The 22,550-nt window shown below is 40.9% G+C and overlaps 2 protein-coding genes across 2 annotated transcripts; one reads left to right on the forward strand and one right to left on the reverse strand.

Moving 5' to 3' along the window:
- Positions 1-5,793: 5,793 nt before the first annotated feature.
- ANGEL2 (angel homolog 2) lies at positions 5,794-20,794 on the reverse strand. Its single transcript, XM_070948917.1, has 9 exons — positions 20,474-20,794; positions 14,535-14,941; positions 13,198-13,451; positions 12,230-12,299; positions 10,257-10,678; positions 9,392-9,518; positions 7,896-7,959; positions 7,138-7,301; positions 5,794-6,120 (listed from the first exon to the last, which is right to left on the reverse strand). The coding sequence occupies exons 2-9, from the start codon at positions 14,932-14,934 to the stop codon at positions 5,969-5,971; spliced, it is 1,653 nt and encodes a 550-aa protein (XP_070805018.1). The 5' UTR covers positions 14,935-14,941; positions 20,474-20,794; the 3' UTR covers positions 5,794-5,968.
- A 308-nt stretch (positions 20,795-21,102) lies between these two features.
- KTI12 (KTI12 chromatin associated homolog) lies at positions 21,103-22,458 on the forward strand. The gene has a single exon (XM_070948926.1). The coding sequence runs from the start codon at positions 21,188-21,190 to the stop codon at positions 21,953-21,955; it is 768 nt and encodes a 255-aa protein (XP_070805027.1). The 5' UTR covers positions 21,103-21,187; the 3' UTR covers positions 21,956-22,458.
- Positions 22,459-22,550: the final 92 nt, after the last annotated feature.

The raw sequence follows: 22,550 nt of genomic DNA on the forward strand, positions 1-22,550 counted from the left end.
TTTAATTTAATGCAACCAGGTTCCCTCAAAATGTATAATTTGAGTGCATTTCTCAACTAGCAACTCATAGTGTCTTCTAGAATTGGCCATCCCTTGTACCAAATTAACAGCAATAAGGACAAGGCTTTCTATTACTTCTGTGATGGTTGCTATGAAGACAAAGCAAAGAGCAACTAGCATGAAAATAGTTAGGTCTGGGTAAGAATGGAAGGACTTCATATTCATAGACAAAGCCATATCCAGCACATGATAACTACCCTGCTAAAAGTGAATGGAGCAAAAGAATAGTTCTCATGTAGTAGAAGAACTGGATTCATGTTTCAGCTTTGAGATTGGGTTCCTGGTAAATTTTAACTTACTGATAACCTAAAGCAATTTTTTAAGTAAGTGTTTGGAATCAATTGAAGAAAAAATGCTAATTTAAAAAATAGCATTGCTTTTGTAATCAATGCCTATCTATTATGAAATCCCTAAAGGTGATTTTGTTTTTTTAAATTGATGTTTCTTATATATTTGAAGTGTTTGAAGCATAAACCTTTATGGAATTTGCTTACACCAGTTCTCTCAAGATTAATAGGAATGATGCAGAAAAAAATGACCAGATTTTAGCTCTTTCCAAACCCGTTTCATCCTTTGTATCCAAGACCATGGTTTTCCTTCTGTACACATACATTCTAGAGCAACATGTACCTATCTTTTTTTTTAAATCTTAAAAAGTGTGAGTTTGGTGACTAAGCTTGTATTGTCATTACTTTGTCAAATGGGATTCTGTTTAAAATACGAAGCATGCATGATTTTTTCTTTTCTTATCATATGTATGTTTTGTGCAGCATGAAACTTTAATAAAATGTCTTAGAAGACTCTTTCTTAAAAACAAAGTCTTCGCAAATGTTTTAAGGTAAATGTAACTATACAGTTTATATAACCTGTTTGTGATGCAAAACAATTCAATAGTATGTGTATAAACTAGAGCTTCATGTGAGGAATTCCATATAGAAGGAGTAGTTTACTAGAAGGTACAGAACAACAGACTGAAAGGTAAAACTTAGAATCTAATGTTTCTTCACTTATGAATCAGAGAATAAGGCTTTCCTATCTTCCCCTTCATTCTCAACAAATTCTTCGTGCTCCTCATTTGTTCCTGGAAACTGGGGATTATTCAGAATTAGGGGAGGAAATGTTGCAGATCTAAGTAACAGTGGCCAAGAAACACGACCCATCTTTATATAAATTGTGTAGAGGACAGCCTCCTAATTCTTTCAACAGCATTGCCTTATCTCTGTTATTCCATTTTGTTCCGCTCAAATAAGAATTAATAATATTCAAAGCTATTTGGAAAGTCTCCAGCAAAAATACTTTATTTGAAATCTATACCTTCCATTTGTCATCTCAATTCAAGAATTCTCCAAACCAGTAATGGTACACATATTGCCACTTAATTGCACTGAGTTGAATTAGGCATAAATGACTTTTTTCAAAGATGATAGAATATTTGGAGAGGATGAGGCTTAAAACTAAAGTCCGCTGAGATCTTGACCAAAAGATTGAAGATCAGAATTGTCCATGTACTTTTCTCAGTTCTGAATTATGTTATCCATAAAGGTTTTAGAGTGATCTTAATACATTTTGAGCTGCTTCCATTTACAAGTCATAATATACAATCCTCTACATTTTGTTTTGAAATGTTTTATACTTGATGTATTTGTAAACATTCTGGGAGAAAGGAAGACCCTGTTAAACTGGCTCTTTTTTGCAAACTTGATCATCAATATCCTCCTTAGTGAGGAAGTTGCTGGTTTGTTAACATTTCTTCAAATCTCATTTTCACCCAGTAGTTTTTGATAATGGAGTCATAAACATTGATTTTAGCCTGAGGCACTATGGATGTTCTAAGGTTCTTTGAGACATCCTGGTTTATTTTACCTGGTTGAATAACAACTCTTGAGAAGATCCACCATTTCCCCAAATCACTTCTATATTTTTAAAATACAGGTAGTCCTCCACTTACAATGGTTTAATGACTGTTTGAAGTTACGACACTGAAAAAAGTGACATTTTCACACTTACGACCATCACAGCATTTCCATGGGCATGTGATCAAAATTTGGACACTTGGCAACTGGCTCATATTAATGATGGTTGAAGTGTCCCAGGTCATGTAATCACCTTTTGCGCCCTTCTGACAAGCAAAGTCAATGCATTCTCGTCTTGAGTAGTCATCCAGGACACATGTGAGTGATCTCCCTCTTTCTTTCTGGAGAGATTCCAAGGAACCAGTCTACTCACTGGTTCCTTGGTCTTTGCTGCAGCCATCAGCTCTTTCATAGGCCCATCTTCAGTTTGTAATATCTTCCCCAAAAGTCCCAAACCTCCATTTCAAGACTGCACCTCTAGCACAGTGGATCCCCAGAGCATTAGAAATGACTTCACATTTTTTTCCTAGACTGATGGTATCAATGACTTTTCTCAGAGGTCTTCAGAAACTTCAATGGGACATGACATTTCTCTAGTATCTCTGCAGGAAACTTCAATATGAGAGGAGCCAAACTTTGTGGGTAGCTAAAACACAGCTGGCTCAAACAATCCATGATTTTATTGGTTTAAACAACTATCCTTAGTAATCGTTTTAGTTAAGTTTTTTTTAAAACTAGGGTCCAATTACTTTTTCACGTTTACAAATCACATAGTGGAAGAATTGACTTATGAAACAAATAAGCTCAAGCCTTAGTGTTAATTGTTCTTCCTTTATAAATAAGATTCATTATGCTATGAAATTTATTTGGAAAGTCATGTAAAAAAAAATCCTAAAGGTGATGAATATTCATGGAACAGGAAATAAATGAACAGGAGTTACCAGATTAACAGTTTGATTCTACTTATAATTCTATACAAAGGATCAACAATTTAATAGGACTTTCTCCCAGGAAAGTGGAATACGATTCAGCATAATGTATCAGTGACTGTGGGTTAAGTGTGAAAAGTATAAAAAGTGACTTAAGTATGAAAAGATAAGAGCAATAAACTCTTACAGTACTATTTTGCTGAGCAAGGCAGTACAAGTAGTTTTTTAAAAAAATACTTTTTATTAGAGTTTAACAATACTACAAGTTATTACAAACTGGAATTGGAAAGAAAAAAGGAAATTTAAAGAAATACAAAGTTCAGAAAAAAGGAAAAGGAACAAATAATGAAAAAGGATGCTTAAAGAAGTAACTCCTGATCTTGCTTCCAGCAAGTGGTTCTGGCCATACTATGGACTCCGCTTCTCTGGAGGCATCTTAGTTTGCCATCGTCTCACCCAAAAATCTAGGACAAATATTTCTAGGCAAGTTTTTATGTGCTAGTAAAATCAGTATTTATGCAATTTGCATGTATCGTGCAAATATGCTTACTTTGCATCATTAATTTTCTTTCTGCCAGCCACAGCAAAATGTAAAGAACAAGTGAGGACAATTATACTGTACCTGCTAAACAAAGATTGTTGCATTCAGCACATCTCTTTTCTGCAGGTTCACTAAGCACATTCAGAAGAACTCAAGTATGTTATCACTTAACTTTCTGCTCATCCATCATCCATCAGATGTTTCAGTAATTGAAACATCTTTTGTAAAATAGCTGAGGGATTTTTTTTAAAAAAATAGAACAGCTCAGTTATTACTGTTGTATTTACAAGGGCAGATCATATATTCTGGCCATTCATGAAAGACAGGGAACATGGATGGGCAATAAAGTAGCATTTTGCAAAATTGTTTTTTTGTAAAATACTAAATCTTAAAATGAGAGCCAGTTTGATATAGTGGTTAAGACACTAGATCCGAAACTAGGAGTCTGCGAATTCTAGCCTTACCTTGGGCAAAAAGCTAACTAAGTGATTTGGGGCCAGTTACTCTTTCTCAGCCCTAAGGAGAAGGTAACAGCAGAAAAAATCTTGCTAAGAAAACTGCAAGAACTAGTCCAGGGTGTCATCAGGCATTCAAAACTAAGCTGAAGGCACACAAAAAATGTCTTTAACGCTAATTTCATGTACTAAAATTTTAAAACTTCCTTCAAAACAACACTACATATTACATTACAGCCTATTTATTAGTAATTATACAAAAAAATTTAGTCCCTGATGGAAAAATATTGGTTCTCCTTGACATATAGGAAGCCATATAGTCCCAAATCACCCAGTTAGCTTTTTGCCTAAAGGTGAGACTAGAATTCGCAGATTCCTAGTTTCTAATCTAGTGCCTTAACCACTATATCAAACTGGCTCTCATTTTAAGATTTACTATTTTACAAAAAAACATTTTTGCAAAATGCTACTTTATTGCCCGTCCATGTGTGTGTGTGTTTCATGAGTATTTAGATTATAGGATCTGCACTTGTAAATAGAAATCTATATCAGCAATGTTTATACTGACAGCAGCAATTGGTATCTCTCAGGGATGCTAAAAAAATGGAAATTAGGTCTGCTAAGCATATGCTTAAGTGCTGCGCTATTGCCGTTCCATACCAACATGTTCATAGGATTGCTTCAGCAATCAAAGCAGTAAGTCAAAAATTCTTCCATAAGGGTAGGGAGTAAAGTTTAGGTTACAACCCGAAACAGAAACAGCACGAGGGTACATTCAGTACAAATAGGTTGTGCTGAAAACATGCTGCCTTTTATCAGTGAGCTACACAATCCAAAGTGTATTTGCATATGTTACATGTGTCATATTAAGCCTGCTAGCAAGTATCTTCCCCCAAGGTGCATTCAGAGTGCAGAGCGATAATTATATTTGGATGATTAAACTAATGAATTGCATTTCCATCTGCTCAACCAATTCTCTATAGGGAAGAACTGAGTCTGGATTTTATTTTTAATGTAGCAACCTTCATAACAAAGATATCAGCTACATCCTTCTCATTGCTGTAAGTATTCAAATGCAGTTAGTTAGCTCTGCTCTTTGTAAAATAAAATATGTGCATATCATCATAATCTGCTGGACTCTTGTCGACCAGAAATACTGAAACTTGGCATCCAAGAGAGTATCTTTATCAGAGAATAGTTCAGGATAACAGTTTTTTTGATAAAGATTTTGTCTAAGATCTCCAGTACTTAGAAATATTTTATTTGTACATAATTATAATGTCTTTTAAATGAACAGAGCATCCATAGTTGCCTTCCTACTTTCTAAGACAGGTGGTATGTGTCCAACAGCTGTCTCACATGCCATGTTTGTAAACCATCCCTCAAGTGATGTGACCAACAACTGGGTCTACAAAAAAAAGGCAAGGCTGAGATGCTATTATAATAGTGGTGGGTTGGCAGTAAAAGTAGTCCCAGACTTATCTGTAATGCTAACTATCAACACAACACATCATGTTGTTGTTGTTTGCTGCCTTTCCTTGTCAAGGAAAGCAGTACCATTTTTGTTTCTACCTGCATGATCTATGGCTTCCTCATAGGCCAAATTAAAGATACCCTGAGATCTGTTTCCATAGTAGAATATAAGCAGTGGTGGGTTGCCCCCAGTTTGGACTGGTTCGCAAGAACCGGTAGTAAAACCAGTGGGAGGCTCCGCCCACCGACCTGGATGTCATCTTAAGTGATCTGCGCATGCGCGCTCCCGATGCAAACCGGTAGTAAAGGTAAGTAGAACCCATCCCTGAATATAAGGGTATGTATTCTTATATTATTCACCTTGAAAATTAAGAATATTATGCTAATAAAACCCCAGCATAGCAATAATATTTTTTATTTAAAAAGTAATTTATACCACTTCTGTGAAAACATATACATTTACATTTTTAAATACAGCACAAATATTTTCATTTATTAAAAAAGAAATCCCTCTGTAAAAGTAGCTTGCTTTTTTTATGTGAGTGATACCGATAATTTACAGATCTTTTAAAAAAGATTTTCAGTCATTTTTGCTGGGTTTGATAAAAATTAAGATGAGAGAAGGAGAGAGAGACACCAATTATTTTCATCCAAAAGTTATTCTTCCAGCCTAAACTTAGCCAGGAGAGGAAGATGGTCAGACGAATTGCTTTCATTAGGAAGTCCATTGACTCCCCACAGATCTTGCTCAGTTACCAATGACAGTCTACCCAGAAGACTCAGTCCTCCACTGAAAAGAAGTTCAGTTCCTGTCAGGAGAAAAAAATCTTTTTAGAGATATATAGTGTGAACACATAGTTACTGCTTGGCAGGCAATTCCATTTCTGCCACAGCTCTGGCCAAATGAGTAAGAATTGCATTTACTATCATGGGTACTTTTCTCCAATGTGGGCATCCAGATGTGTGGAACTCATATGATAATATGAGAAAAGATTTTCCAATGAAGGTGTGATGTTGGAATATGCACAAACAACAGCCAAGAGTTTTAGCATGCCTACTTGCCAAAAGATGGTCAAATGACTGGTAACATTTTAGCACCATCTAGTGAATCATTGTCAGATATATATATATTGTTGCTAGATTACAATATATATAAAAATTTTCTGAAGTAGCAAAACCAGACCATATTTTATGGGATATATTATTTGTTAAAAGATATGAGCATGCAAGAGCATGCAGGAGTCATAACATTATTTCCAGACAAAAACACTATCAGGATTAAAATAGAACCTGGGTACAATTTTTTTCAAGCCATAATTATTTTATGTGTTCACATTTGCAGCTTAAATTTAAGCAAAATAAATATGAATGAGTCAGCTATATTTACTTTTGATCACTATCATTCTGAGGATAGTATTTATGCAAAGAGGGAATTCACTACAATAAAGATAAGAAAAAAAATGTTGGCAAGTTGAAAGCATTCATGCAAGGCTAGGATGTGGACCAAGCCATCTGTTCAGTCAATACAAAAATTCAAATACAGTCTTGTGTATAAATCAACTCTCTTCTATGTCTATAGGATACTGTAAGCCAGGGGGGGTTCAAACTCGTGTAGTCATGGTGGCGTCATGTGACGTATCAGGACTTCCCCCCCTTTGCTAAACTGGGTGTAGGCGTGGCCAGGGTGTGACACATCTGGCCCATGGGCTGCGAGTTTGACAGCCCTGCTGTAAGCTGTAGGGAGCTGAAGATACTACTTTCTACTTGGTCCACCATGGATGAAAATGTACCAAATTGGCCACAGGTTTGGTACAAGATTTAGTTACCTGGTTCCTGAGTAACATTGTCCCTTGCTGCAGAATAGAAGATGTAATCTACAGTCACTGCACTTCTGGAGTGGCAGGTTGTTACTTCTGGAACTCCACTGCCAGGCAGATAATGAGAATAGACTGAAGACAATTGAAAGCTGTGATGTAAATCTGTGGGCAATCTAAAATGGAAGAGGTGTGTTCAAAAACCTGAATATTCCCTGTAGCACACAATTAAAACAAACCTATCTTTCTAAATCTAAGTTATCAATGTATAAAGCTACCAATGCAGACAGTCAGGAACATGACTATCTCCCTCTACTCCAACATTTAAAGGATCATCTGATCTTCCTTTTTTTGGCTATCAAGTTGCCACAGAATAAACTAACCTAGGTTTTGTTTTATAAGATATATAAGATTTTATATATCCCTGGGTACAAACCTGAAACACTTTTAAGTGAAAACCTTCCCCATACTGTTTAATCAGGATTTAATAAACTTGAAATGGAGAAAGCCTATCTTTTTATTCTTTCCTTCATTGCAGTTTTAGTGTGATAATATTGACCCCAATTACACAAGGTCTTAAATTACCCTTGGTGATTAAGGTGAATGAATATGCTACTTTCCCTTCTCACAAATCCTTGTCTATGTTCAATGATTCCTCTGGAATTATTTTTGCTTTAGTTTAAACTTGCATTTATAAAAATCCAGCTAAATCTGGGTGCTTCAAGTATTGACAACTGAAAAGCAAATTAATAAAAATTGACAAGAATTACCTTTTTGCTACTATTAGGATCTCTTCTGACTGTTCTAAATTTGCATCTTTAGTGTCTTTGCTCTCTAGAAAAAAGAGATGCTGATGATAGGAATATACACTTGATATTAGAACCAGATAGTTTAGTATAGGGGTTGGCAACCTTAAACCCTCAAAGAGCCACAAAGGTCCTAACCGGAAGCCCCCCGTACAATTTTAGAGGCGACCAAAAGTCCAGTTCCCCCACCATAGAGTCTCCTCCTAGTGTGGTGTCCTTTTTCCTCTAGTTGTCCTAACCAAAAGCCCTATCAATTGTGGAGCCGACCAGAAAACCCGCCCCTTGCCATAGAGTCTCCTCCTGGGATGCCATGCTCCCCCCGCTTAACCAGAGGCTCCTCTCCAAATTGTGGTGCCGACCAGCGACAGGGAGCTGCAGCAGAGGGATGAAAGAGCCATATGCGGCTCCAGAGCTGCGGGTTGCTGACCCCTGGTTTAGTATATCTATTTGGTTGAACATTCACTTTTTCAGAAATCTCAGGTAGAATTTTTTTTTTTCAAAACTTGCTGTTTGATTATTTTAATTGGAAAGGTCAGTTTCTACAAAACTATATGCCCCAAGGGTGAGTCATCTGTGGCCCCATTGCAGCAGAAGCCATCTCTAACTATGATGGCTTCCCTCCCCCCTTCACATTGTTTAAAAGGTCCCTTGAAATCTGGCTCCTCTCCCTGGCCTTAGGCTGGAGTGTGTGGAGGCTATGGTTCTTTTCAAAGACTGGCAGTTTTCTTCTGGATGCCTGGGGTTTTTTTTGTTTGTATTTATAATTGTTTTAAATTTGCATGCCACTAGCCATATAAATATAATCAATGAGATGAAACGTAGATGAAATTTTAAGGTAGAAATAGATGTAAACTGCATTACAAGACTACAGAAAAGCATATGAGTGTGACTGTATAAAATAACATCTCTTACTTAAATGTTTCGCCAAACATTATTACAGTTAAAAAAATCCCCCAAATTTGTCACAAAAATCCAGTCTTTCCCACCCACTCTGTGGCCCTCAGACCCCCTCAAAATATTAAGTCCTGTCCCTCAAACTCTATCCAACTCTGATCAATCCAATATTTTGCTTCTGTGACAGTGGCTCTCCAAAGTCTCAGGTAGATTCCCTCCCCCCTAATTTTATCTGATTCTGATATTAAAAAAAAGAATAAATCTAAAATTCATATAACGGCCTTCAGTAAATAAAGCAGACACTCTATCATGAAGCTACAAATATTGTGTACATGTTCAGATAGACTAATACAATATTATGGCTCCTTCACTTCCACTCTGTCCAAATGTTGTCCATACCTACAGCTGAGCACTTGGAATAACTATCAAAAACAACAATCCTGGTTCTATTCAATTTGCTTTCTAGGCTCCTGTACGAACATTCGGCCTCATAACAATAATCTTTGAGAGAAAAAGAATGTTCACAAAGCCACTCCCTAGTCTCAAAAAATAAAATAAAAATCTACCTCTTTCTTTTACTAGGCGTTTCTGATGTTCCTCATACATACAATCCTGAGAAATGCCAAGGCTTTGAGGCCAAATGGGAATCTTAAGTATCCTATTGCCCCTTGGGGACTGTTCCTGGCCAGACACCTTAAAAACAAGACACAAAACAAAACAAGATGTAGGTATATTCTTAGAAATTATAATGTAAGTCTGTTCTCTGAAAACAATCCTTCATAGCTTTGTGTTCCACCCACCAGAATAATTAGTGTCACATATAAATTTAGCTGTTCTATTATTCATTCCTGACTATTATTTCAAGAATTAATTTGGAATGTAAAAATGCTTTGTCTGTTTCAAAGTATAACGTGTAAGCTCTGTACACAGCTTTCCTCCAAGAACTCATAATAGCATTCATACAATTAAGATCTGCAGGCGTTACTGAACCAACCCTTTAATGCACTGTTGTCATTCTCATTTCTGCTTTCAAATGATCCTTTGTACATATCACCCTCTTGACTGTGGCAATCCTCATGTCACAGATCAGGATAAGCCGAAGCATGGTGTACAAACTTTAAAGTGTATGCCTGCTTATTCTCCATTAGAGAGGGGACGATCTAGGGGAAAAAGGGATGAAAAGTCCAGAAACATTGGAAGAAACCAATTCTGGGGCTTTTAAATCATATACTGTGTGTGAGGGTGGGTGGGGAGAGGAGAGATTCCCCATTTTTTCCCCTTAATTTTTCTATTTCCTCATCTCAAGCCTTTCAATTCACACAGGCCTACAATTGCTTATTGCAAGAAATTAATAACTGTTGCTGACTAATTTCCAGGAACACTTGTTTATCTACCTTTGTTTTCACAGCAGCTTCACAAACAGGTACTTACTTTTCCTATTGCCAGACCTTCATAATTCAGCTTTCCTTCTGTCAAGAAATTGTACAGAGGAGAATGAGGGACAGAATTGAAATCACCACAGATGACAAGGGGACAAAAACACCCGTCTTCACGAATGGCAACATTGGTAATTTCTGCCAGGAGCATGGCTAGCTGGGTTAGCTTAATGTCTCCCCGCCTTGGATTATACAGGAGATGTGTATTGGCCACACAGATGGCTGTGGGGGCTTTGTAGGAAAACCGAGGCTGCAGGAGCAGAACTAGCCCCACATTATCTCTATCCAAAAGTGGGATATTGTGACGGAAGAATTCCACAGGATTGGAGGAAAGAAGACTGAATTTGGAGGTCTTGAAGCATATGGCACAGCCATCAGGCTTTCTTCCTGTCCTCATTTTGTATTCACAGTGATAGCCTAGAAAAAAACCAGAAAAGGACAAGTTTCATGATTTCCAAGAACTAGAGCATAGAATATGAGCAAGAATTATGCTTCATGCTAAGCTGTAATGCAGTTTACTTTTGATATAGGGCACCAGGTGAACATTACTAAATGATGATAATAAAGCATGGATAAAGAAATCAGGGGTTAGCACAATGTGACAATTCAACATTTATGATTTAACAAAAGTAGTTAAGCAAAACAATTTAGCATCATGATTAGGCAGGAATAATTGGGCAGAATACATGTTTCACAATGAGCAAATTCTGAAGAATTAATGGCACATAAAAGAACTTATATAATATATGTTCACATACTTAAAAGCATTTGTTGGTTTGCTAATAGGATTATTTATGATGTTTATATTAGAGTGGGTTAGGAAAGAGAGCAAACCTATTAGGTACTGCTACTTTCTTACAAATTGCTCACTTTTCAGTACTGAAACTGAGCTGGGGGTAAGTAGAATACAGGGGCGTAAACTAAGGAAGAGTACTCCATATAGTTTTATAATTAAGTAAATACTGTATTTTCCGGCGTATAAGACGACTAGGCGTATAAGACGACCCCCAACTTTTCCTGTTAAAATATAGGGTTTGGGCTATACTCGCTGTATAAGACTACCCCTCTTCCAACGCACACCAAATAAAAATTAAAAAACATCAACTGGCTCACCCACAATGTAAAAGCAGCTGTGCTAGACCCAAAATGGCCCCTGCGACAAGCAGAAACCTCACACAGCCACAAAAAGCCCCAAAACCCAACTTTCACACTTCACACACACAAAATTCCACATACAGCTTTGTGAGATTTTGTGTGTTTGTGTAGTTAGAGTGAAACACTACAGAAACACACTAAATCTCAGAAAGCTGCACAAATATTATTTTATTTTATTTTATTTTATTTTTATTTTTATATGAAAGCTAAATTTAAAACTTCCTAAACTTTAAATGGCTAGGTCTAAAAAAGAACAACTAAAAAAAACCCCAATTAACTATTTTTTTTAAAGCTCCCAAAGGGGAAAAAAACTTACCCAATAGAACAGGGGTCTCGAACCTTGGCAACTTGTAGACTTCAACTCCCAGAATTCCTCAGCCAGCTTTGCTTTGCTGGCTGAGGAATTCTGGGAGTTGAAGTCCACAACTCCCTGCCTGCTTGATTGCAGGCAGGGAGTTGCTTGCTGATAGAATGGATTCAGGCAAGCGAAGCAAGGCAAGCGTTGCGACTAGCAGCTAAGGTAAGCAAGCTGGAGGGGGAAAACTTTTTTCCTTTTACATGGCTCTGGCGATCCAAGCTGAGTTGCCTGATTAGCAGGCAACTCAGCTGGGATGGTCAGAGCTTGGCTCGTCAGAGCCTTTCGGGCTGGTCTGCCTGGTTACAGGAGAACGACACCCGGCGTATAAGACGACCCCCGACTTTTGAAAAGATTTTCATGTGTTAAAAAGTCATCTTATATGCCAGAAAATATGGTAAGTTAACTGTTTTACAATGCAGGATTTTTTGGTTTTATATATAATGGAAGTGTAATACCTAGGGCTTCTAAGCTTGGCTTGATCTCTACTCCATATTGATCTTCTTGGACTTCCTGCAAACAAAGTACCTGTGTAGAGAAACAGGTGATCAACAGTGGAAGATCGATGACATCACCTAACATTATTATGACAATTTTAGAAGTGATTTGAATTCTAATTAACACTGTAATAAAAATTAATGCAGATAATTTAACACTAAATAAAAGGATTGATGAAAAGGACTGTATACAGTCCAAGCAAAGTTAAGAATTTCCAAGTCTTACTGATTTCAAAGCGAGAGAGTTAATATACATATAGCTTTTCCAGGGAAAGCAATGGGAGGTTTACATGGTCACAATTCAGTGCACATTTATGTAAATACTACTAGGCTCATACAATGCTAAAAGAAACACATTTTCTGCAAAAGTGTTGGTTTTTTCAATGTTCTTCCACTTGAAAGGATCCACTTCTAAGTAAACATAAGTAACATTGTCCTGCAAGAAAATAAGTCAAGATTCAGGAAAAAAATGTTCATTTTGATGTCAGATTTGTCAGAGATAAGTGTATTTTGAAACACCGTACCTCCTGAGATTAGATTGGCCCTGATCCTGCTGGCTTTTTGAAAAACCTTGAAGGCCTGGGATTGTTCCTAGACATGGGAGTTGGGAGATTAGTTGGAGCACACCGGGTATTCTTATTGATTGCATCTATTTTTATTCTAGCAGTTATTGTCCATTTTATATATTGTTGTTATTTTATATGGTGTTTTTACCTTTTGATAGCCACCAAGAATCACTAGGGCAAGGTAGGGGCCGTATACAGTAAATCTAATTAAATGAATAAAAATAGTAAATAAATTATATCACATATTATGTTCAATTTTATTTAAACTTGTAATATGTGAAATGCACCTGTGTACATTTATTATCAATAAAAACAATACCATGTATCAATGACCAGTTTTCTTACTGGCAGCTTTCTACTTACATCTGCATCAAGTTGTTTGATATCGGCAAGAATGTTGGGAAAGCGGTAATTCCAAGATAGTATTTGCTGCTGGCAGTGTTTGTAGAGGTGGGGATTGTATTCTAATAAATCCTGGGAAAGAATGTTGTATGACATTACAGTAAAATCAAATGTTGCCTGTGGGTCTGCATCTTGGTTGATCTGCATCTTGTCTCCAATAATTGTTGTTTTTTTACTTTGATGGCGAAAGTATTCCCAATGTCTCTTGATCAATCCTGGCAAAACACAATAAATCATGGGATGGAAATAAGGTTTAAATTAATATATATATATAAATTTAAATTAATTATAGATCTAGGATGTTAATATAAATCTATTCAAATTTGGATCTATTTATCAGATGTATAGCAGGAACAGTACATAAGCAATAACCAAGAAGAAATGTAGATGATGCCAAGTTATTTTCTTCTTATTGTATAATATTGCTATTTTCCATTAACACTGACTCCCATTTAAAAAGGTAGGGGCATCTTTATTGTCAGAATTGTTTATTTATAGCATAGCAAGATTTCATAAAAAATTCCTCAGGGTATCTTTAAGAAGAAATAATTTAATATACTTAGATCCCCAAAAATGTGCTCTGGGATATCTACACGATTCTAGTAATTAGGATTCTTTGGAGGAGAGGTAATAAAAATATACACATTAATGAGGTAATTATGAAGAGTTTTAAGTATCTGAATAAATGCCAGTCAGTGTACTTGAAGAAGAGAGGAACTAAAATCAGATGACATCCTGTTGTTCCTCCAAAGAACTTACAGCAGGCATCGGGCAACAACTTATCTTTTTCAAAGTCTCGCTCAATGTGTTGGATTAGGGACCTGTTTACTTAGGTTACTTATGGGACTGCCAATCCATTGATCTCTGCCCATCCCATTCAATCTGGCAATGGGAATGTTCTGGATCTTCTGATGAAGCAATGTCACCTGATAGATTCCAGATAGTATACCTTTCCTCTCATAGGCACCTGCACCTGCTCTATGAAGCAACCTGCCACCCAAAAATGCAGATGGCCCAACCCAATTGGCCTGTAGGAAGACTGTGAAGACTTGGTTCTTTGCTCAGGAATGTTACTTATGGGGGCTGTGGTATATGTGTATGTGCATTGTGTATGATCTGACATTTTCATCTTTTCTTGGTTGGGGGGGGTTTCTTTTGGGGGCATTCTTGGTTATGTTTTTATTCTGTTCGTCAACCGAAGTTGGGCAATCATAAAAATTAGATTACCCAAAATCCCTTCAGCTAATTATCCATATCCTATGAAGATCAATGATCAATATAATAAAATGCCATATTACTTTTTAGTTTTGGAGTGTTTTCTTCTTCAAGCGGAGATGTTGATTTTTCATTGAAAGAAGATACGTTTATCTTTTTTTCAACAGTGCAACTAATGTCCTGCACTTCGCTCTCTCTTCTTTTTTTAAAAACTGGTTCATAGTCCTCAGATTTCATTTTTGCAGTACAAAAATGAATGGAATAGTTTTGCCAGAGATTGGGAGAAAGTTGCAAATTCCAGAAAAGAGGAAGTCTCCAATTCTCCCCAAAATTCTGAAGGTTCAAGTGTGGGTAGCAAGCCCAAGAATAGTACTCCACACACTTTAGGCACTGAAAAACTTGAGCATTCTGAAGGTATCTTTGAAGATGATTCCGGTAAAAGACCCAATCTCTAAACAGCCTGTGAATATGGCGGGACAGCATGGGATATCTAGAAAAAAAGCAACAGTAGTTAAGATTTCTGTAATATAAAATTTAAGATGGAAAGGAGGAAGAATAAATGGAGAAGGAAAAGAGGGAAAAGGTTACAATAATCTAAAAATTTAGATTGGTGACATTTGCATAATGTTTAAGACAGCTGTCCATAAACTGCATAAACATCACTTACTGGCACCAATATTTCAGTATTAGAAAGTGTAGATAGAAGCCAGTTGATGGGTCATGAGTGGTAGGATACTTCTGCTTTCACATACTTTTTGTGGTACAGGTACTCCTTGATTGACAATCATTTGTTTAGAGATTGTTCGAAATTACAACAGCACTGAAAAAAGTTATTGACCGGTACTAGCAGTTCTTGCACTTACAGCCATTGCAGGATCTTTATAGTCATGCAATCAAAATTCAGGCATTTGGCAACTGGCATATATTTATGATGGTTGCAGCCTTGGCTTCATTCAAGGCTTTGTGGACCACTGACCAAATGGCTTGCAAATGACTGATCCACTGTTTCAAGGAGGGTATATCTGGTTCATGTGAGGGTAACTCAGACCTTAGTTGCTAATTGGGAGGTTGGGATCATGGGCTTAATTACTTCCGCCTTGACACTGTTGTATTGCAGTAGTCTGGACAAGGCATGTGCCAAAAAGTTTTTCCCTCCCATGAAATAATTCAAAGTGAAATTAAAGCATTGGAAATACTGTGCCCGCTGGATTTGTTTTGGAGACATTTTCCGTGGGGTTTTAAGTGCTTCCAAGTTCTGTGGTCGGTCCATACTTGGAAAGGTATTTTACTTCCTTCCAAGAAATGTCTCCAAGTTAGGAGTGCCCACCTAAGTGCAAAAGCCTCCTTTTCCCATATTGCCCATATCTGTTCAGTTTCAGTTAACTTCCTAGAGATGTATGCACATGGTTGTAATTTGCCTTCTTCATTCTCTTGGAGTAGAACAGCACCGACTGCCACATTACGGGCATCGGCCTGGATTACAAATGGTTTCTTTGGGCCTGGGTGTTTTAATACAGATTCAGCCAAAAAGAGTTTTTTCAGTTTTTCAAATGCCACTTGGCAGGCCATAGTCCAAGTCAGTGGTTGACTAGGTTTCGGTTTATCTACCTCCTTGGTTTTTAACAAATTTGTAATCGGTAATGTTATTTGGGCAAAAGAGGACATAAACTGCCTATAAAAGTTAGCGAACCCCAGGAAGCTCTGCAATTGTTTGCGAGTACGGGGGGTTTCCCACTCGAGAACTGCTCTGACTTTTGCGGAGTCCATTTCCATCCCCTGGGAGAGATTCTATACCCTAGGTCAGTGATGGTTAACCTTTTTGGTGTCGAGTGCCCAAAGCATGCATGCACACGCATGAATGCACAACCCCCAAAATGCAATGTGAGTGCCCCCTGCGCATGCGCCCTGCGCATGCATGCACATTCCCTGCGCATGTGCCTCCCCTGCGCATGCGCCTCCCCTGCGCATGCGCCTCCCCTGCGCATGCGCCCTGGGCCGTTTTGGCTTCCAAGTTGATGCAGGAGGCTTTTCAGGCCCAAAATAGGGTGTGGGGGAGGTAGCTAGGACTCAAAGGGGGTAGAAACTGCAAAGATCGGAGAAGGCACGGAAGGCAGGAGGCAGCTAGGACTCGATGAGGGAGAAACTGTGGAGATAGCATCTTAGTTTTCTCCTGCATTCCTGCCTTCTCCAATCTTTGCAGTTTCTCCCCCATCAAATCCTAGCTGCCTCCTGCCTTCTCTGATCTCCAAAGTTTCTCCCCCATCGAATCCTACCTACCTCCTACCTTCCACGATCTCCAAGTTTCTCCCCCCAATGAGTGCCTCCTGCCTTCTGTGCCTCCTCCGATCTTTGCAGTTTCTACCCCCATCGCGTCTTAGCTTTTTCCTGCTTTCCTGCCACGGAGAGGCATCTGCAGAGGGTGGAACCTGCAGAGATTGGGGAAGGCCCTGCCCCTGTGCATGCACAGCAGAGACCCGAAGACCAGCTGGCCGATGGGAGGTGCATGCATGTGCGGTGGAGCTGGGCTGGGGCGACGGCTGGCCTGCCCGCAGGCCATAGGTTTTCCATCACGGTCCTAGGTAATCTATCTTATCTTAGTGAAAATCACATTTGGAGAGTTTGGCAAACAACTTAGCTGCCCTTAATTTCTTCGAAACCTCCCACACCAATTTAACATGTTGCGTCTTAGTTTCAGTATAAGTCATTATATCATCAAGATAAACCAAAACTTCCTTATACAAGTGCTCATCAGCACCTCATTAATTAGCTGCATGAAAACGGCGGGAGCCCCTTGGAGTCCGAATGGCAAAACCTTGAACTGAAAACATCTAAGCGGACAATTAAATACTGTTTTCCATTCATCCCCTTCTCAGATCCTGATCTGGTAATAAGCCTCCTGCAAGTCTAGTTTAGAAAAAATTCTCCCTATGGGGGTGGGGGTGGGGAGTTCATCTGAGGCCTCTTCATTGAAAAGATCCATCAAATCCTTGTATTCCCTGGGGATATCCAGTAGTGGTCCATTCGCCACAGCTGTAGCTAATTCCTCACTCATTTTAGTCTGGTAGGGTTCCTCGTTCCGAATTAATTCATCATTAGGGAATTGGAGGGTCCCCTCTGTCCAGTCCACCCTTGGATTCCACTTCTTTAACCAGGTTAGCCCCAGAACTAGGGCCCAGTCCACCCCTGGAGTCACAATGAAAGCAATGGTTTCGGAGTGATTTACCATTGTTAGTTCAAGTGGTTCAGTGGCAAACATGGCTGGGACACCCCCTGCAATGGACCCATCAAGTTGGCAGAACGAGACTGGGGTTTTTAATGGTCTTAGTTGAATGCACAGTTCCCCGACCAGAGTTGGGCTTATTAGTTTTCTTGTGCATCCCAAATCTAGCAATGCCTTAAGTCTCACTTTTCTCCCCGTTACTGAAATTAACAGTTCTATAGGGGTTGTAAAGGGTTTGACAACCCCACTCACCAAAGGGTCTTTGTAGTCACTCTCCAACTGACTGGGCTCCTCCACCGGAGGGGTTGGAGTTCCTTGCACCGTAATTGATTCCGGCAGGAACTCAACGACCACATGGGTCTTCAGGGCAATATCTTTGGCACACCGTGGTGGCTTTGAGTGTTTCCCTCTGACCTGCTTCTTTCCCTTTCGGGTGGATATTCTCACACAGCACTCGTTTGCACAGTGACCTTCCTTCCCGCAATGGAAGCGGGTGACTGAGCATGGCAGGACAGAGCGAGGTTTGGTTTTCTCCCTTCTTACTTCCGGCAGGGATCTCTTCCAGGAGGGGTTTGCGCGATACTGGTTTTGAGCTAGGTCGATTTTCGTTTCCTCAGCCAAGACACACCAGCTGTGCAGGCAGACTGGGGCTCCACGGGCAACACAGGTGTTGTACATGTCATCATTTAAGCCATCTTTGAACCAACTCACGAGTATTTCCTATAGCTAATCTATGTGGCAAGTCAGATCACGAAACTCTTTGATGTACTCGGTGACTGGATGGCATCCCTGTTTGATGTGCCTTATGCAATCTCTAGCCTTGCGGTCAGCTAGGGGGCCTCCATAATGCAGATGCACCAGAACTCCGCAACTTCAACCATTTCATGACAGCCCTGAGATGGAGATTTGAGGACCATCAAATGTGCAGCTGACCCTTCTAGAGCCAGGGTGACAACCCTGACTTTGGCACCTTCTGTAGGGAGATCCTTCCCATACTCCTGCATGTAGGTCAGTACGTGTGCAAGGAAAAATCCCCAGTGATTCCTGTCAAATTTGATGTCAAGAGGGGGCACCTTCCGTTCTAAGGGTGGAAGCCCTCCTCTCATTGAGTCGCAAGCCTTGTTTTGCATTGAGATATCTCCTGGGCGGATCTTCCATGGTGAAAATGGGTTCATCAGTAGACCCCGCGGTTTCAGTCAATGCCCCTAGGGTTGGGGATCCCTTTCGTTTATCAGTAGCCTCCTTTTGTACTCCTAACTGGCCTGCAGCACAAGCCTGGGTGTCCTGGATCTGCATATCATGAATGGCCTCCCTCATTACGTTCATGGCTTCCCTCAGGAATTGGTTGGGCTGGTCTGGGGCTCCTTCAGTTCATCATTGTCGTAAAGGTCTCCCATCTCCTGTTTCCAACCAAGTCATTGGGTGAGGGTGACATCTTTGGTTCTGCCACCCCAGCTCTCCATCTTCCCAACATCGATGGACCACCTCGGCTTGGCAGCGGTGCTTGAGGCAATGTTCTCCTCGACCCAGGTATTGAGGGCCTCAATTGAGATTTTAAGGGATGGGGTTCTCCCCCAGTCTTCAGCCTCTTCGTGGTCACTGCACTGGGCAGACATGGTGTGCACGGTCCTCATGGTAGGGCTGCTTCCTCTCCGGGTTGAGCAGTTTGCAGTTCTTGCCTAATGCAAGGTCTTGCCTCTCCAGTCTTCCCAAGAAAGCAGGACTCTTGAAACTGCAGTTGTTCCAAAAGGAGCTTTTATTGGAAGGTTTGTGATAACAAGAGATCTAGGCAAGAACTGAAGCTTCTCACATACAACCAGTTATTTAAAGCAATGCTAACCAAACCCCTCCCACACTACATCATTGCAGGGAAACAGAAACAGAGACTTCATATAGAGCAGTGTTTCCCAAACTTGGGAACTTCAGGATGTATGGACTTCAACTCCCAAAATCCCACAGCCAGCCATGCTGGATGGGGAATTCTGGGAGTTGAAGTCCACACTTCTTAAAGTTCCCAAGTTTGGGAAACACTGAATAGAGATTAACACAGTAATGCAAAAAAACAAAACAAAACAAAACAGAAAGAAATTAGCACAGTAATGCAGGAAACAGAAACTGGAAACAGAAACTTCATATACAGACCACTCCATTCTTCCCCCCGCTTCCTCCCACAAAAATGCCAGTGTCCCTGTAGAAATATCTGGGATCTGACAAATATAAATCTTTCCATTCCCCACTATCCTCCAGCTAAGAAGCTGAAGAAGCTTCTTAGATGAGAAGCAACACGTCCTCAAAGAAAAAACAAGAAAGTCCAGTTGCCTCCTGAGAAAACACCTTTGGGACAACCATGACCTGGATGATTGAGAATCTCTACAGGCTTTTAACCCAGCCTCTATATATACGGAATTGCTGCTTGGTTAATGATTGTCTGTTTCACTATGGATAAAGGAGAGTATTTGCAGATCAGGGGTGACATGAGGGGTCCTTGGTGCTCTTCGGGCTTGCTTGTTTTCTTCCAGATGCTTCATTACCCAAACAACATAACATGCTAGCACTGATGATGTTACCTAGTTTGGGTAATGAAACATCTGCAAGAAAACACCATCCTCCACATCCTATCCCGAGCAGGTTAAATCAGAAGGGGCAGTTCTTATCCTTCTGGCCAGCGTTCCACGGGGATGCTCGACTACAGTGACCATACATATCAAGGGAGGGAGTGATGTGAGTTGTAGTCCAACATATCCGACGGCACTGGGATTTGGGGAGTCTGCCCTAGGCCACGAGGGAGGTCCGTATCTTTACCTCCAAGCGGGCCGCTTCCGCTCTCCCGGCCAGACCTCTGCTGCTCTCCACCGTCACTCGCCCGACGGGTCATCTCAGGCCGCCGCCGCCGCCGCCGCCGCCTCTTTCATTCACCGCGCGCGGTCAGGACTCAGCCCCGCGCGTGCTCCAAACCAGCCACTCCTCCCGCAGAACAAAGCCCACCTGCTTCCCCGACCCTCTTTCTCACCACCTCTGCTTTCGCTTCGGCGCATGGGACTTGTAGTTTTATGTTTTTTTTCCCAGGGCCGTAGACTCACGAAAAATAAGCCGCTTAGAAAGTCTCTTTGGGTTCTTTTAAACCCCTCCTATTTCCCCCGTTTAGGGAACTGCTTGGGAATCCCAGTTATGCTGAAGGATCAAAGAGGTGGCTAGAGTTGAACTCTTGAGTTCTTTTAGGCGATCATTTCGTGGCGGGCGGATTAATTGATCTAAGGGTTTGGTGCGAGCCAGGAAGTTCGAACTGGGAACTGCTCTTCATTATTTTCTCTCTTTGGTCTTTCCGATGTCCGAATCTCGAAGAAGTGGTTGGAGAGAGAGAGAGAGGGGGGGAGGGGACCGGAAGAGGAAAGCGCGATCGAAAAAAAACCCTCTTGGTTAACTAACGGAAACGTCGCTGCCGCCATCTCAGCGTTGGGCGGAAGCAGAAATGATAGACCGAGAGGTTTCCTCGGGAGATTGAGCGAAGGCGGCGAGATGCCGTTGGTGTTGCTCTGCGGGCTGCCGGGCAGCGGCAAGAGCCGGCGCGCCGAAGAGCTGCGCGCCTCTTTGGTCTCTGAAGGCGAACGGCGCGCCTTCGTTGTATCCGAGGCGGACGTGGCCGGAGGCCGGGCTGCCTTGAGGGCGGCGGCCGAGCGGCTGCTGAACCAGCGGGACGTAGTAATCGTCGACGCGGGCAGCGAGCTGAAGAGCTTCCGTTACGAGCTCTACTGCCTCAGCAAGCACGCGGGGACCCCGCACTGTCTGGTGCTCTGCCCGGGAGGGAGCGCGCTCCCTGACCGCCCTCCTTTGGAGCCGCCGGACTCGCAAAACCGCTGGGACTGGCCTCTCTTCCTGGCGCCCCAGGACCCGGCCGAGCCCCTGCCGCTGCCCGAGATCCGCGCCGCCCTCTTGGAGCGCCGCCCGCCTCCTCCCAACCAGTCCACGCGCTCCCAGCCGCTCCAAGCCGCCGGCTTCCTTCACCAGCTCGACCGCCTGACCCAAGAGGTGCTGGCCGCCGTCATGGCTGCTCAGAGGGACGGCGCCCAGGCCGGACAGGTCATTCCGGTGGCGGTGGATGGATTAGCAGGAGGCGGCCGAGAGCCTCCGGGCTTGCTGCTTAACAGGCCGGTCAGCCTGGCTGAGCTGAGCCGCCTGCGAAGGCAGTTCCTCAGTTATGCCAAGATGCACCCGGGAGAAGGCGAACAAAATCTACCTCAGCTGGGCGGCATGTTTCTTCAGTACCTGAGTCAAAACCTGCAGTGAGCTCAGCAGGTTCCTCTGAGTAGCAGTTGCTGGCCCTGCTCTGTGCATGGAGGATGGACTGAGGCAGGACGCTTCATTTAGATAACTTTTTGCTATTTAATTTTGGACAGGAGTTCTACAACTTGCCGAATTTATAGACTGCTTTCGAAACTATTTGATGAAGACCGAGGTTTAAAATAATGTTCTTCAGTATTCATCTATTTATATTTGAATTGCAATTGTCATTATTTTTATACTATGCCTTGTTTAAAGAAGTTCATTGGTAGATTTCAACATTCATAGTGATTCCCATGCGGTGAATTGGCAGAAATAGAGTGACTGAATTGAAGTTCATAAATTCAGCTTTCTAATCAAAGATTCGGTGCAATCCTGAAAAGTGTGTTTATCAAATACATTTGGATTTAATATAAAAAAAAAGTTTACATAAAGAACATTACGTTGTGCTTATAATATCTGTCTCTCTGTGTGGTTAACTTATTAAAGAGCTGCAAGTTTGGATTGATCTTGACTGATCAGGCACAAAGCTGCATCCCTGAGTTTGCACTTTGCTGGATAAGGCCCAGTGTTGAAGTCTTTCCTTCTGGATATTATTTCT

Source organism: Pituophis catenifer, unplaced genomic scaffold (genome assembly GCF_029215685.1).
Source record: "Pituophis catenifer annectens isolate HBS135680 unplaced genomic scaffold, rPitCat1.0.hap2 SCAF_1, whole genome shotgun sequence".
Classification (NCBI taxonomy): domain Eukaryota; kingdom Metazoa; phylum Chordata; class Lepidosauria; order Squamata; family Colubridae; genus Pituophis; species Pituophis catenifer.

Excerpts from the sequence above, each read along its gene's own strand:
- KTI12 (XM_070948926.1), top strand. The coding sequence starts at position 21,188 with ATGCCGTTGGTGTTGCTCTGCGGGCTGCCGGGCAGCGGCAAGAGCCGG.
- ANGEL2 (XM_070948917.1), bottom strand. The coding sequence starts at position 14,934 with ATGCTGTCCCGCCATATTCACAGGCTGTTTAGAGATTGGGTCTTTTAC. Across the intron at positions 10,679-12,229 it reads GCCAAGCTTAGAAGCCCTAG|GCTATCACTGTGAATACAAA; the intron begins GTATTACACTTC and ends GTTTTTTTCTAG. Across the intron at positions 9,519-10,256 it reads AAGGTCTGGCAATAGGAAAA|GTGTCTGGCCAGGAACAGTC; the intron begins GTAAGTACCTGT and ends CTTGTTTTTAAG.